The sequence below is a fragment of the Abramis brama genome, assembly GCF_963993115.1.
Source record: "Abramis brama genome assembly, chromosome: 19".
In the NCBI taxonomy this organism is placed as follows: Eukaryota; Metazoa; Chordata; class Actinopteri; order Cypriniformes; family Leuciscidae; genus Abramis; species Abramis brama.
Window position 1 is genome coordinate 18,174,488 of NC_139981.1, and position 17,414 is coordinate 18,191,901.

Sequence of the window (17,414 nt, forward strand, 5' to 3'; positions counted from 1 at the left end):
TTTTCAGATTTCGATCAAAGATTACATAGACAAAAAATTTTTTTTTTTGTGTGTGAATCAACTTGCACGGATTAATTGTTCATAACAAGACTAGTAATTTGCACTAACAAAGTAAATAGGGTCCATTTTGATTTAATATCACATATACTTTTGAATCCATACATATTATCCTGAAATTATCTCACAAAAACACACTCACCAACTGGACTTCTCCGAATGCTCCTCTACCGATCACCTTCACTCGGTCAAAATCCTCTGGCTTCATCTGCAGCTCCCTCGTTTGGCCCATGACCTTCTCATCTGTACACAGAACACATCAAAAATCACATTTCCTTGGTCATGTCATGACTGAAGAACTAGAATTTGTTTTCTGGTGATCTGTCAGGTCTGTAAATGGTAATGATAGTTGCTACCATACTAAGTACCTGAAGTGTTTTCAAATATTTATGAGTAAATTCTGTGTACATCTCATTTGCTATCATTAAATCATACTAAATTATATTATTTTCATATTATCTTATACACAAACACATTTGAATTATAATCGGCCTACGGCCATTATGGTTTCTAGATATAGCCATTGTTCTACCACTACTAAACAATGCCCTACAAAAAACCCTACACATTTTCAGTATATATTGTAACGCTTAGTAGTTATTCATTAAAATATTGAGGACATCGACATCAACAACAGGAATGACAATTATCAAAGGCCAGTAGAGAGGGTACACAGTCTGGATGAGAAGACTGTTGAGTCACACTCTCTCATCCAAACCACACATTATAACATCCATACAGCCCTATGGTCTCCATGACAACAAGCAAAGTGAGGAACAAAATCTGGACAGAATGTGATAATTAGTGAAAATTTTAACAGCGCATAAATAGAGCAAACAGACACAGATGCGTTCACACAGGCACTGAATTTAAACAAATATCAAAGATCACTTATGACAACAAACTGAATATTAAAGTAATTGAATCATTCATTCGCTATTACACATTTTGTTGTCTGTTCAGAATCGTGGGAGAATCGTGATCTCCATCCTCAATTAATCCCCAATCGTGCAGCTCTAGGATGTGTTGACACTGACAGTTCATTATTTATGTGATGAGCTTCAGTGTTTTAAAGTGAGGGGCCCAAATTAGGAAGAGCCACTCAAAACATTTCAATTCATATAAATGCTGTTGACGTTGTAGCAGGAAGCAGCCTCATTGTAAAACATGATGCCACCATTAAGTATTTCCTTTACCCACAGAATAACACAGAACAACAATCAGAGAAAATCTAGGTCTCTTAAAAGCAGATACTCACATCTGTTCAAGAAGGTCTCAATGTTCTTATTTTTACGTAAGGCCGGAGAGTCCAGATCTAAAACCAGGGCATTCATGGAGTCCTGAAACAGAAAGACAAACACTTTGAGTGAAAGATTAAAATAATGGCCTCCATGCAAATAATATTCATGCAAAATGAACATGTCTGTTTTTCTTAGAAATTGATTCCATCCATTTTCACAATGCTTCTCATTTATTTTGACCTTTGTCAAACACTATACCTAATGCTAAAATTGTTGCTTGCTACCTGATGCACTTTCATTATCCATTTGGCCATTTGGCCAATTTTCAGGGTAGCATAACAGATAGTGGTTCATTTGCTCCTGGCATCCCATCCGATATATATACACACAATCAGAAATGGTACATGAAATGACAGGCATTTTATATAAATAATTGTAGCTAAACACAATTTAACAATTCAGAAAACTAATCCCATCTGGTTACTGCTTTGGAAATGTCTATCTGTGTGAGAAAACATGGGCAAACAAACGCTATCGAAAGTTATCTCTTATTTAAGCTCCGAGTGGAATTAGCTACAGGCATACTTCAAGGACAGGAAGTTAAATGGCTAGGCAGAACTTCTAGCCTGAAGAAATCTTAAGATTGATAAGTCAGCAAGGCTTTATAAAAAGTCAGTAGATGATAAAAGAACATTCACTCCTGCTGATGTAGCCAAAGTCATAAATCAAAAAATATTTTTAACTGCCTTTGTTACCCAGAACACAATTCACCTTTTTTGGGCATCTGGATGATGTCCTGTCCTGAAGGAATGCAGCGTATAATGAACGGAAATGCATTTAAAATAATTAAGCAGATGTTGAGACCACCAGAGCCATAGATTTGTTTCTGCACATGCAGACTGAGGTGACGGCCGGCGGTTACTGCACTGCTGCGCTTGTAAAGTGATTTGAAGCAAGACCAGGTCTGTTGTGACCGACATACCAGGCATGGTCTCGCTGGAAACCCTTACCGGAAAAGCAGTCGGAATGTCCAACAGCCACACCTCTCCCCCTCCTCTTCATTTTCACTCTCTCTCCTGCCCTGCCTTCAACTCCCAAAAAGTTCTCTACCCTTACTGCACAATGTGAAATCTTATGGACTTCTCTCTTTTTTCTTAAGTGCATCTGTTCTCTCACTTCACTCTATAGTACTCTATCAGATATTACTAACACTGTGAACATAACATTAATTTTAATGCACTTTTTAATTGGCCATTAAGTCACATAAATACTGCACCAGTAGGTAAATTTTGCTCATGTCATGACTTGTGAGTACCAGCACAATAAGGGTGCTTTCATGCTAGCACTTTTGGTGCACACCCGATTTAAGAGTTCATTCGTTCGTTTGAATGAGAGCTGCACGATTCTGGATCATTTGAGAATCACAATTTTTTTTGGTTCAAGTAGAGATCATGATTCTGAACAGACAACTAAAATAACATGTCATTTACCAGAGGTTCTGACAAAATGTTAATTGCTGCAGTCTATTTAAAATGTTCAATTCATTTGAATGAATTCTTTTTTTTAAATCGGTTTGTATGAATGATTCAATGACTCGCTTATAAATACTTTACTTGTTCCATTGCTGGATGAATCAGCCTTTTTGAACGAATCTCTTGACTGAATAATTCATTGAAAAATAAATTAACAGTCACTTGTCGCCATCTAGTGGTGTAACGATGTAATCAATGCAATCATTATTTGAATCGTTAATCACAAAAGGTGTCTATTTTGATCACAATCGTAGATTTATATGCATTTTATATGTTTATATACAAACAATAAACTTTTATCCCAGTAATTCTGCAATAATTCGAATATTTTCAACGAAGAAACAACAATACTGTGTGGTTGAAAATATTGATTTTCTATAGTAATAAAACTCATTTAGTTCAGTTAGAGAACAGACACTACACTTAAAACTGAATATGTCCGCTCAATTCAGCATGATCTGAACGAGAGTCGCAGCACAGTTTAGCAGCAGGAGTCAGATTTCATTTATCACGTGACGAGAGTGAGGCGAGCTGACTGACAAGATGGAAGTTTTGGTTTCAAAGCGAAATGTAAAATCACCTATTTGCCAATATTTTACATTTAAACACAATGCTAATAGGGAACCTACAAATGGTTAGTTGTGTTTTTACCCAGCAGCCATATCACCCTGTAGCCCAAGACTGGTTTAGCTCACTGAAGCTAAGCAGGGCTGAGCCTGGTTAGTACCTGGATGGGAGACCTCCTGAGAAAACCAGGTTGCTGCTGGAAGAGGTGTTAGTGAGGCCTGTAGGGGTGCTCACCCTGTGGTTTGTGTGAGTCCTAACACCCCAGTGTAGTGATGGGGACACTATACTGTCAAAGAGCACCGTCCTTCGGATGAGACGTTAAACCGAGGTCCTGACTCTCTGTGGTCATTAAAAATCCCAGGATGTCCTTCGAAAAAGAGTAGGGGTGTAACCCCAGCATCCTGGCCAAATTTGCCCCTTGGCCTCTGTCCATCATGGCCTCCTAATCATCCCCATATACTGATTGGCTTCATCACTGTCTCCTCTCCACCAGTAAGCTGGTGTGTGGTGGGCGTTCTGGCGCAATATGGCTGCCGTCGCATCATCCAGGTGGATGCTGCACATTGGTGGTGGTTGAGGAGATTCCCCCTTTCATGTAAAGCGCTTTGAGTACCTAGAAAAGCGCTATATAAATGTAACGAATTATTATTATTATTATTATTTTCACTAATAATAATAATAATGAACCCACCATTCAAGCAATTGCCGCCCCCGCATTGCCGCTAATTCAGGTCCAGTGGCGCGGAGCAGTGCAAGCATTTTCAGTTTATTTCTATGGAAGTTAAGCTTCATGCTCGCACAACTTCCATTGGAATTAATTGAAATCGCTCGCTCTGCACTGCGCCAGTAGACATGAATGCAGGTGCGGCCGCGCGTATTTTACTTTCGCTTTCGAATGGTGGGCACCGTAAGAGATTTAACTATAAATATGAATTTGAAAGTGCGCAGTGATGCCTGAAATCAATTTTTGAAAATACAGTTACAGTATTTTACAGTTAATATTGAGCGCATCCACTTTGGGAGTTACATATTTAGACAAGCATGGTCAAGTTCACGTGCGCATTCACGTGCAGATGTTGTGATATTACTTTTATGTTGTATATATCTGATTAATCTCATATAGGATGCGTTTGGTTGAGTTTATTAACCTACTAACAAAGCGCATTCACGGTTCATTCACTCTTCAGCATCAACTCAAACCGCAATGTCCGACATTCCCGGCACCATAACATTCTCTGGCTTGCATGTAACTTCCAAGATCACTTTTGGGCAAATAAAAGTTCTAATGTTACGTTTATGTTGTGTATCTAGGATATCTGATTAATCTCACACAGGGTGTCATATAGACTGGGCTTCAGTTTACTGGTGTTCATTCATTCTTCAGCTTCACCTCACGCAGCTATTCCTTTAAGATGTCCCAAGACCGTTCAAGCTGGCAGTTATTAAGCCTCTTATTAAGAAACCACCAATGAATAGGCAAATTACAGACCCATTTCGAATCTTCCATTTATGTCTAAAATACTAGAAAAAGTTGTGTCCGCTCAATTGTGCTCCTTACTGCAAAATAATTATATCTATGAAAAATTTCAGTCAGGATTCAGGCCCCATCATAGCACAGAAAATGCACTCATTATACAAATGACTTGCTTCTAGCTTTTGACAAAGGCTGTATCTGAATACTAGTTTTACTTGAATACTAGTCTTAGTGCTGCATTCAACACTATAGATCATAACATAGCCTACTCTTAGATTGACTATTACTAAATTACACTGGCATTCAGGGACAGGCATTAAGGTGGTTTAGATCGTACCTATCAGATTGTTACCATTTCGTCTATTTAAACGGGAAAAAATCTAAGATAAAGCCGGTAATTAATGGAGTGCCACAAGGACCTGTGTTAGGCCCTCTGTTATTTTTAAAATATGCTGTCACTTGTTAATATTATAAGAAAACATGGAATTCGTTTAAACTATTGTGCCGATGATACTCAGCTGTTTTTCATCACAACCAGATGAAATCTGAAAATTATCAATTTAGTGTGTTAAATATATAAAACAGTGGATGACCAGTAATTTTCTTCTATTAAATTCAGATAAGACTGAGGATTCTCTGAAGACTTATTGGATCAAAAACCTGTACACAGAATTTCTTAGAATACAATTCATCTTTAGAAGGATATGTTATTTCATCCTCAGGGGTCAGCAAGTAAGTTTGTCATCGGGCCCAAAAAAAATAAAAAAAATAAATCACCACTAGATGGCAGGCCAAAACATGGTCAAGGGAATTTAAGAAATTATAATAAATTATAAATTTAAGAAATTAATTGATGAAAAATGCAACTAGAATTGCCTGTGACAGACTGTTAACAGTGTCTTTTGTAACTGGTAGCGAGCTTTAACTCTGTTAAATCCTGTAGTAGGACAGTCATTTACAAAAAGCCAAATTTGTGTGGCGGTTTGGGGGTTTTACACTGGATAAATTAATAAAGCAGTAGTGACACGTAACCTGCCAAGTATCTTCATTCACCAACTTGCATGCACAGACCGCATGCTAAAACACACGTATGTGGGAGATGCAGAATGGATAAAAATAACTAAAAAAATAAAAGGACTTGAATAAGCCCATTAATGGCATGTTTGAGTCATGCTCTTAACGAACTATGTTTTATTTCCTCTTTCCATATTGTGAATAATACATGTGTATCATTTTAATTTGCTTGTTACACAATGGAACTTATTGTAATAAATATTTAACGTAGCCTACTTTTACACTCACATACAATTTTTTTGGCGTGCTGGAGGTACGCTATTACGTTGTGTGCAGAGTGATGTTAACATTTAAGCTAGCAGGTGAGAGAAAATGGCACTATCAAAGAGTCTAAAGAGGAAAGCTGACAGTGAAACGGGCATTCAAAGAAGAATAGAAAGACAACTATGCGTTCATTCTACCTAGTTTTGTGAATGCAAAGCCGGTGTGTCTTATCTGCAACAAAGCGATCCACAGACTCTTTTGAATGTCTTTCAGAACTTTTCAAATTAAAAGCTCTCAATTCATCTAAAAATAAAGCATTGCTGCAAAATGTTCACATACTTATATTTTGAAGGCAAAATCACTAAAGACAAAGTTTTTGTGAGTAACTGTTGCTGTCATGACAGACCTATTTCAGACCCAGCCACTATTAAAATAATCTGGCTGCGGGTGCGGGCCCGATATTATTGTTGGTGGGACAGTTTTGGCCCGGGGGCCGCCTGTTGCCGATCCCTGCTCTACAGTAAAAGACCTGGGGAGTTATATTAGACAGCAACTTGTCTTTCGAAAATCATAATTCATGTTACAAAAACAGCTTTCTTCCACCTCTGAAACATCGCTAAGCTATGGAACATGCTATCTGTTTCAGATGCAGAAAAATTATTCATGCATTCATGACCTCTAGACTTGATTACTGTAATGCATTACTAGCTGGTTGTCCTGCATCATCAATAAACAAGCTACAATTGGTCCAAAATGCAGCTGCTAGAGTTCTTACCAGGTCAAGAAAATATGATCAGAAAACACCAATTTGCATATACACCTAGGATGGCCTGAGGGCGAGTAAATCATGGGGTAATTTTCATTTTAAAGTGAACTACTCCTTTAGGTTCCATATTGATTACGTATTCATTATGTCCATATTCCTTTAAGTATTGCTACCTATAAGGCCCTAAATGGTTTATCTCATGTGTATTTAACCAATCTTCTATCGTCCTACTATCCATCATGCTCTTTAAGGTCACAAAACTCTGGATATTTGTAGTACCAAGGATATCTAAGTCCACTAAAGGAGGGAGAGCATTTTCACATTTGGCTCCTAAACTCTAGAATAGCCTTACTGATGATGGAAGACACTGAGACACTATCCCAGTTTAAATCTAGATTAAAGACATCTCTTTAGCCAAGCATTCATAATATACCTCATAACCTTGTACTCCAGTTATATCAGATCAAATGCACAAATGGTTATCTTTGCTCGAAATGTTATGATGTTATTAGCAGCTATGCTAATCATTTACTTCTCGGGATGCCCATCCTGAGGTAACTAGAGACTACACGCCAGCTCCAGTTTGGATCCAGCCTCTTACGAAGACTGGTGACCCAACACCTGTGAAGAGATGACTCCAATTGCTGCCAGGGACGCCAACTCTGAACCAACATACACCAATGCAAAATGTTCTATATATTGTAATCATTGTTCACAACTTGTAATAATTACTTTAGTTCATTGTTTCTTCCTAAAAAGTTAGCTAACTACAAGATTTGTATTTCCTTAGAACTGTACATTTCTGTACTGAGATATGGACATTACAGATCACTCTAAATTGTAATGTAGACACATGCATTTACAGCTCCTTTAAAACGATATGTATTGTGAAAAGCGCTATACAAATACATTTGAAATTCAAATTGAAGAGGTTTCTTTTTAAATTGATGCATTATTGATCATTTTCAGAACACCGTTTTAATTAAATTATCGCCATGATGGACACGCCCCGCCCCTGAGTACTTGTTTTTGAGACCTATCAGTAATAGAAATAAAAAACTTGACAAAAATGCCCATACCTACCCTGATTCTCTGTAAATTCATTGCACGTAAAGTTAAACATATCATGCTTCCACACTCCAGTCCACACAAACACTTGGATATGCGCATATTTGTCTTCTAGGTTAACTTAACGTTAGAGCGAGCGGCCATGTAAACTGGCTAACGTTAGACTACTAACATGTTTCAAATGGTAAACTCAGTTTGAATCAATTCAACTTGTTAATTCAGTAACTGCTCTGGGTTACACTTTAGTTTAAGGAGTCATTGTTACAGTGTAAATATATATTTAAGTACTGAGCAGCAATAATGATTAACAACATGTACTTACCGTTTAATTATGCATAATTTACTGTTATCACTGTGGTAAGTACATGTAACACATGTAACAATGACACTGTAAAATAAAGGGTTACCCAGCTATGACATATTCAACATGTGCCTATTCTGCTGAACTCTGCAGGAAACACAGCGTTGCATCATGGGACAAGAGCTGACACATGATTGAATTATATTTCACCATATCAGCACCCTATTTCCCAGCATAGGGAACTTAAAATCTAAAACTTCTATTTAAAGGGTAACTAAACCCTAAACCAACTTTTTTTAGTTAATGATCTGTAAGAATGGGGCTTTTAGTGCCGTTCATTGATTCGAGTAACTTTTTTGACATTTGGGTATAAAGTTTTAATTCTACAATATATGGTGTAAAAACGTCTGAGTGCTGCTCTCTTCAGGTTGAACGGTGGCTACTGCAGTTGAATTTTCCTATTGGATGTTTGCGGTGGCAGGTGACGCAAGCGGTGGCAGGTGACGTAAGCAGGTTCCAGCTCACCACGCCCTCCCTTGGTACGAGCTACCACGCATAGTATTGCATCAGTTAGGATAGCTTCAAGTTAGCGTAGATTTATCTGTATTTAGTACAGTGGTCAGGAGGGTCCGTAGGTGTAGTGTTGCTGGTTGCAACAGCACTGCTGGACTGCATAGCTTTCCAGCAGGCTTGGAAATAAGGCGAAAGTGGAGCTCAAGTGTGCAACCTGCATTTTACGCGGGATTGCTTCTCCAACGCAATAGAGGTGGAAATGGGCTTCTCCACACAGCTCGCGCTGAAAAGCGACACAGTGCCAAATGCTGCTCCTCCTACATGGACTCCACCACTGCAGCGGCGTCTTGATGTGAGTGATCCAGGGTTCCCACACCTTGGTTGACTTCAAATTCAAGGACCTTTCAAGGACTTTCCAGGTCCAATACCCTCAAATTCAAGGACTTAATGTGGGGACACATTTGTTGTGTCCAACAACAAATGATGAGGTACCATCGTAGTTTAATGTGCATGTGAACTTCATGGCAACTTACAACACAAAGCACCTCATGCGGGAAACACTTAACATAACTCAGGGTTTTTCCTGGCTCAAAATGAGGCGGATGTGTTAAAATCCTAATAATGTATTTTAATAATAAAGATAATAAAATTAGTATTTGCATATAGCCTAATGTGTTTCCCACATTGTTTTTGTGGGTAGAGCTTGGTACCTCTAGGGGGGTACGGGGGCTTGCCCCCCCGTAAGAAAATTTTGTACATTTTAAAGATAAATTCATTAATCTGGTGCACTTTGAGTCGCCCGAATCCACTGTTAAAAATAGATAATCCACCTGCAAACCGCCTATATTCTTTGATTTAGATATCTGCATCTGATCATCACATTACAATTATTAAAATTCTCAGTGTTAAGCATGATAATATGGTAACATATCACGCTGAAGTGTGATGATTAAAAATTAACATTTATTTAAAATAAAAGTTCTTTTTTTGGCAAAATTACATAATTCCCTAATAGCCTAAACAGAGGCTTTACTCCCTTCAAACTTAAATTGTTTAATTTCATTGTTGTTTCAATCTTTCATTACATTACTGTTTGAATACACAAATTTTTTGTACCTTTTATAAAGGGCATTTTTTCCCTTCATCTGATCTTTGATCAATATATTCAATTAAAATGATAAGACACTAGGCTGTTACCAATCAAATTAAATAATTTACACTGAAAAATTATAACTGTATTAAATTCGATTATTTTAAATATTTTTGAATATACAAATAAGGAATGTTGAAAAGAATGATACTTTATGAAACTAAACCGCCAGTAGGAGGCGGCAGGCGACCGTCTTAATGAGCGAGTGATTGAGTCATTCATTCAAACGATTCGTTCAATCGGCTGATTTATTCAGAATGAGGCAGTTTATGAATGGGTAATTGAATCTTTGACTCAACCGATTCATTCAAAACGCTGAATCATTCAGTAATGCTGCTGCAGCAAGTGTTGCTGCGAGATGCGCGATGGTTCTGCTGTGATCTTTGTTTGGAACTATTTTCGCTGCTGAAACAGAACAAAAACAGTCATGGCGTCTAAAATGTAAGTGACTTAATTTTAACTATTTGTTTATTGAACTATTATGAAATCAGTCTCGGTTTCAATCTTGATGGCATTCAGGAAAACAGCTCTCTGGTCGCGTGTAGCCTAGGCTATATATTGTTTCTTAACTATAATATGTTATAAATAATTGCGCGAGCCTCAACAGCGCTACATTGTTACCGTCAGTACATTAGGTAGGCCTATATTATTATCAACTATAGGCTATAGGCTATCAATCACCACTTACTTTAAATGAAATAAAACAGAATCATCATCACGTTTTCGGTGATTCCCTAGTTATTTTTTATTGTCGAGAGACGGAGGCAGCACAAAATTTGACGGAGGCGGCCGCCTCATAATTCTCTATGCAGGAAAAACCCTGGTAACTTAACGCGTAAATGCGCTTAACTAGTGTAAATCAAGCAAGCTAGTATGCAAAGGCCATGAAGTGTTGGCGAAATAACACATTAGGAGATTGGAGTGAATATGGAATTATTTCCAGAAAACTTCTTGCACAAAATAAATTCAAGCACTTTCAAGCACCTGTCTCTATGTATGTTTATTTTCAAAAACTTTCTAGGGCCTTGAAAACATTTTTTCAGATTCACAAACTTTCAAGGATTTCAAGGATTTCAAGGACCCGTGGTAACCCTGGTGATCATATATTATTTATATATATATATATATATATATATATATATATATATATATATATATATATATATATATATATATATATATATAAAAATAAAAAAAATCACAATTTATGGTTAGGCTAAAGTTAATGCTCTGCGGTCGACAAACGCGCCGGCGCATTTTTCAGGATTGGCAAAATATGAATATGCCTACAGAGAGCGCGCTATTGACATCAACTCGATAAAACTCATCAGATGCATGTACTTTACGTCGTCTTGCGACCCTGTGAGTCACTCTCCATTTTAGAGTCTGACAGCAGCTGTCATTTAATCCGTCACTGCAGGTCTCAGGTGCACGCCCCCCCCCGCTCAGCCCCGCCCTCGGTTCGTCCCCTCTATCTCCGCTGGGGTCTGCCAACTTTTCTAGCATTTTTCAAATATTGCCAGTGGGTGGAGTCAGGCTCTGACCTGGGGTTTAGTTACCCTTTAAGGAAAAACACAGTGTCTATCTCAAAGCACGCACAGACAGGAAATGACACCTGCCACCAGAGGCTCCAGTGAAACTGCTGTAGTGTCATGGTGCAGTTTAGAGATGACATAATTTCTTCCTGTGGCCCCGTTCTCCAATATAGTCATCAGAGACATGAAACAGAACATACCAAAACACACCAAAGTAAACATTTAAAACATGAGGATAGTGTGAGGTGTGCTGAAAAGCCCACTCCTCAGGCCAGAAATACAAGGGGCCACCGTTACTAGACGACCCATGAACACACATGCAGACCACCTGTACAAACACCAACATGGACGTCAACCACACTGGATCTTCAGGTTAAATCTGCAGCTCCATTTTCAATCCAACACATGAAGAATTTCAACTGCTTTTGTCTCTGCATTGCTTAAAGTTTAACCTGAAAGTGTGTCATTTTTACACCACTCATGTGCCATTTTGCACATTAACCTGAGACAAGCATTTTAACACTTAAACTTTAACTGAAAGTTCTTACAGAGCTGAACAAACCTCTGCTGACGTGCAAAAGGTTAAACTTGACCATCATCTCATTTCAGATCCACAGGCAAAGCAAAGGCTAAAAATGAAATGAATTAAATTAAATAAAATTTCGAAAGCAATATGGGTTGCACAGTCCATTTTATGTTGACTTTAATTAATTCATTCTATTAATCATATGCACTCAGTCATTCCAGAATTAGAGGCCAAAGTGCAGGCAATTCCAAATAAAAGAAATAAAGAAAAACAAATATTTATTCTCACGTCCAAGAACGTATTTGTTTTGTTTTCTTCATTTTTTTTCCCTTTCTCCCTGTTTCTCTCTCTCTACTTCATAAGCAGGAAGTAATGGCTGCCATCTGACTCCAATGATTGGTTATCTGTGATTGGAAGATGAGAAGAACCTTTGCAGATTTAAGCAGCACCATTCCATGGAGCAGTGTGTGTCTGTGTGTGTGTGTGTGTGTTGCTTTGTTAGGGCTTCTATTCTCAACTCAAAAGCTTTACTAATCGTTTATGATTATACCTTGTTGACTGAGGGCGTTTTTACACTGGCAGTTTAGTTCGGAAAGGAGCACAGTTTGCATGAAAAACTGGTAATGTGAAAGCTGTCATGTGGACCCGGGTGCGCACTGGGGTGCCGAACCCCAGACTACCTGAAGGAGGTGATCTGAGTTCGGTTGCACTCGAACTGTGGCGTGATTCGCGTGAATGTGAAAGCAACACGGACTCGGGAACACACTTGTTCAGGAAGTAAAGTAACCTGCACATACGTTTTAGCCAATTACGATGTATTTAGTTCAATAAAACACATATATGGGATGAAAGTGTTGTTGATTTACCTTGGATATGCGTCAATGTGAGCTTGCAGTGTATTCGTGTATAGCGAGTGCAATCAGGGCGGCAAATTAATGGCAATCCACTGTCTCCATAAAAGAGTCTCAAGCAGCAGAAAGCCGCCTTAATGCAAAGCACATACAGTAAACCCAAGTGTTGTTTACTCAGCTGTGCATAATCACCAAATTAATAAAACACACAATATATTGCATTACATGTTTGTGATGACGCAAGATGAACGCAAATGCACCAGGGTTTGACAGAATCAAGTTGAGTGTGAAACTAGACCAACGCTGGAACAATCCTGCTCAGACTCGGACATCAGCAAATGTGCCCAGTGTAAAAAAAGCCCTGAGTTTCTCTTCAGTGTTATTGTGTTAACACTCTTGTAATTGGTGCCTTCAACAAGAAAACCTTTTTTGTTTGTAAGTTACTATTTGTTTGTATATATCTTAGTTTTATTGTTCTTTATATTGTTAATTCTTTGGGAAGGGATAAGTAGATAGGTGGGTGCAATTCCATTTTGATCTGAGTTAGTTTCTCCCTACTAGTTAGACGGTTTATGTTAGTTGTTTTGGCCTTGTCTCCTCTTGAAGCCTTGGAATCCTCCCACATTTGTAAAATAAAAGAACTTGTTTTTGATTCGCACTGGGGTTGGGAATTGAACCTTGCTGCCTTCACACATCACACCATTATTATTCTATTACATGTTCCTCCGTTCCAAGAATAAAATGGGGACGTAACATTATTTATAATATTAGGCGTGTCCAGCAGGTCTAAGCACCATTAAAGCATTTAAGAGTTGCCCAGAATCAACATGCGGAGATGGTGGGGGAAAAACACGTTCTGTGTCGTTCAAACACAGATGTGAAGATTGCTTTTCCATGAATTAAGTATTTGACTTGCTTATAAGTAGAGATGCACTAATACTACATTTTCCCGTCGATCTGACGCGTATCTGAAGCCCACAGTATACGTTGCTCATGCGTGTTCTGCCCCGTCTCGGAGCGCGCGCACAGGAGGCCGCCTAGGGAACGGTATCTCTTTAGCAGCTTAATGCACATTTAATAACACTGTTTAATATCAAGCACATCCTGCAGTTTAGCAACAGTAGACTGCATTTTACAACACTCATTTATTCAGCTGTTTTGGATGGTAAGTTTGGCTTAGGGAGGAATGAAAATGCACCGCTGTGAAGGAAAGGAAGGTGCGCTGGCATCGGCACAATAATTTTTGTTACGCCATTTTACGCCGAGTTTCGTTTTCATAATTGTTGGAAGCTAAAATCGGAATCAAAAAATCAATCACGATTAATGGCACAGCCCTACAGTGAGGAAAGTAAGTATTTGAACACCCTGCTATTTTAGAAATCATGGAGGGGTCTGAAATTGTCATTGTAGGTGCATGTCCACTGTGAGAGACATAATCTAAAAAAGAAAATCCAGAAATCACAATGTATGATTTTTTAACTATTTATTTGTATGATACAGCTGCAAATAAGTATTTGAACACCTGAGAAAATCAATGTTAATATTTGGTACAGTAGCCTTTGTTTGCAATTACAGAGGTCAAATGTTTCCTGTAGTTTTTCACCAGGTTTGCACACACTGCAGGAGGGATTTTGGCCCACTCCTCCACACAGATCTTCTCTAGATCAGTCAGGTTTCTGGGCTGTCGCTGAGAAACACAGAGTTTGAGCTCCCTCCAAAGATTCTCTATTGGGTTTAGGTCTGGAGACTGGCTAGGCCAGGGGTTTTCAAAGTGGGGGCCGCCAGGGGGCGCCAGGGGGGCCGCAGCAAGTTGAAAAAAAAAAAAGTTAAAAAATAAATATTTGCTAATATGAGTATTGTTATGAAAAAACATTATAATAATTTGTTGCATAGCCTATCTGATATCTGATTGATCGGCTAGTGACAAGAATTGGCCGATTTTCACGTGATTTTCAGTCTGACATATGCTGATTCAAATGCACTCGGGCGCCGCATGAATAACATCGCGCAACATCAACATCACACATGCACACAGAACGCACATGTAGGAAACCTTGTGAATTACGGCCGTTTCAGATCGCGAGCGGTGCGTGAGCAGCGCGAATTTTTTTCGGCGTGCATGTTCAGTGAGTGCATTCACACCGCGAGCTGGAGCAGCGCGTGAGCGTCAAGCAGGAGCGTCGCATGAGCAGCAGTGAAGCGGAGGGTTTCGACGCCGAGTCTATTTTTGTAGCGCTGCTCACGCTCAGTTAAAGTGAAAGCACACTTTTGATGGACAACATAAATATGATTTCACTCAAAAAAATGCACATAATTTGCATGTATAGTGTGTTTTAACAAGGAGTAGGCTATGTCAGAAAAGAAAATGAAGACAAAAATATTTATAGAGAATGTATCCATTTAAACTTGTTTTTATTAACCAGTTTGGGTAAAAGTGGTGTTTTATTATATATATATATATATATATATATATATATATATATATATATATATATATATATATATAGAAAATAAATATTTGTGTGTGCTGTAAAGTGGTTAGAAAAAATGAAATCAGAATCGGCTTAAATCTGTATCTGCAGGTCAAACTCACTGAAAAATCGGAATCTGCCTTGAAAATTGTAATCGGTGCATCTCATCTTTCTGATTGGCTGGTATCAAACACCATCACATAATCTGATGTTCACCTAGATGTTTTATTTATTTATTTATACATGTGCCGTAGTATTGTCGATGGGTTCAATACGGGGGGCCTTGGCCAGAACCTAGTGGTATTTGGGGGGCCTTGGCATGGAAAAGTTTGGGAACCCCTGGGCTAGGCCACGCCAGAACCTTGATATGCTTCTTACAGAGCCACTCCTTGGTTATCCTGGCTGTGTGCTTCGGGTCATTGTCATGTTGGAAGACCCAGCCTCGACCCATCTTCAATGCTCTAACTGAGGGAAGGAGGTTGTTCCCCAAAATCTCGCAATACATGGCCCCGGTCATCCTCTCCTTAATACAGTGCAGTCGCCCTGTCCCATGTGCAGAAAAACACCCCCAAAGCATGATGCTACCACCCCCATGCTTCACAGTAGGGATGGTGTTCTTGGGATGGTACTCATCCTTCTTCCTCCAAACACGTTTAGTGGAATTATGACCAAAAAGTTCTATTTTGGTCTCATCTGACCACATGACTTTCTCCCATGACTCCTCTGGATCATCCAAATGGTCATTGGCAAACTTAAGACAGGCCTTGACATGTGCTGGTTTAAGCAGGGGAACCTTCCGTGCCATGCATGATTTCAAACCATGACGTCTTAGTGTATTACCAACAGTAACCTTGGAAACGGTGGTCCCAGCTCTTTTCAGGTCATTGACCAGCTCCTCCCGTGTAGTTCTGGGCTGATTTCTCACCTTTCTTAGGATCATTGAGACCCCACGAGGTGAGATCTTGCATGGAGCCCCAGTCCGAGGGAGATTGACAGTCATGTTTAAGCTTCTTCCATTTTCTAATGATTGCTCCAACAGTGGACCTTTTTTCACCAAGCTGCTTGGCAATTTCCCCGTAGCCCTTTCCAGCCTTGTGGAGGTGTACAATTTTGTCTCTAGTGTCTTTGGACAGCTCTTTGGTCTTGGCCATGTTAGTAGTTGGATTCTTACTGATTGTATGGGGTGGACAGGTGTCTTTATGCAGCTAACGACCTCAAACAGGTGCATCTAATTTAGGATAATAAATGGAGTGGAGGTGGACATTTTAAAGGCAGACTAACAGGTCTTTGAGGGTCAGAATTCTAGCTGATAGACAGGTGTTCAAATACTTATTTGCAGCTGTATCATACAAATAAATAGTTAAAAAATCATATATTGTGATTTCTGGATTTTTTTTTTTTTAGATTATGTCTCTCACAGTGGACATGCACCTACGATGACAATTTCAGACCCCTCCATGATTTCCAAGTGGGAGAACTTGCAAAATAGCAGGGTGTTCAAATACTTATTTTCCTCACTGTATATTAAAGACTCATTATGGTTTAGTATTCCCCCAGTATATATTTAAGTAATTGATGGCTTAAATGAACGACTACTAGTCGACTAGAAAAATCTTTAGTCGAGGAGAGCCCCATTTATTTTTATGGTTTATTATTTTGAGTTGAGAGACTCACATATTAATGAAAAACAACAACATGGTTGTTATGAAAGATGCATGGAACACAAAACAGCATTCAGTAAGTGAATCCAAATGGCGAATGAAAACCCTGAAACCTGAGTGGGAGTTAAAAATACTGCATTTCTCTGCATTTTCACATTCCCTCATACACACACACACACACCACACAAACTGTGAGTCACTCCCAACTACACACAAACACACCACCTCCAACACTAACTGCAATAATGACAAATGATTATCCACGCTTCAGTTAAACCCGCAGACATCCTCTCGCTCTGACACTCCTTCTCACTCTCACACTTTCAACCTCATGTAACTAACAACATCTTAGTTTATTACCTCCCTGTGTATAACAATTAGTGTATCAGTATACTGATATAACAGGCTGAATAGCTGACAGAT

At 38.8% G+C, this 17,414-nt stretch overlaps 1 protein-coding gene across 4 annotated transcripts in view; it reads right to left on the bottom strand.

The window, feature by feature from the left end:
• The window catches only part of rock2a (rho-associated, coiled-coil containing protein kinase 2a), a 54,270-nt gene that overhangs the window by 23,009 nt on the left and 13,847 nt on the right, over window positions 1-17,414 (bottom strand). For all 4 annotated transcript variants that reach the window (XM_084093270.1, XM_084093269.1, XM_084093268.1 and 1 more), the window contains exons 2-3: window positions 1,316-1,397; window positions 200-300 (exon numbers count right to left, since the gene is read on the bottom strand). In XM_084093270.1, coding sequence (XP_083949396.1) covers window positions 200-300; window positions 1,316-1,397 — 183 coding nt within the window. The remainder of the gene's footprint in view (window positions 1-199; window positions 301-1,315; window positions 1,398-17,414) is intronic.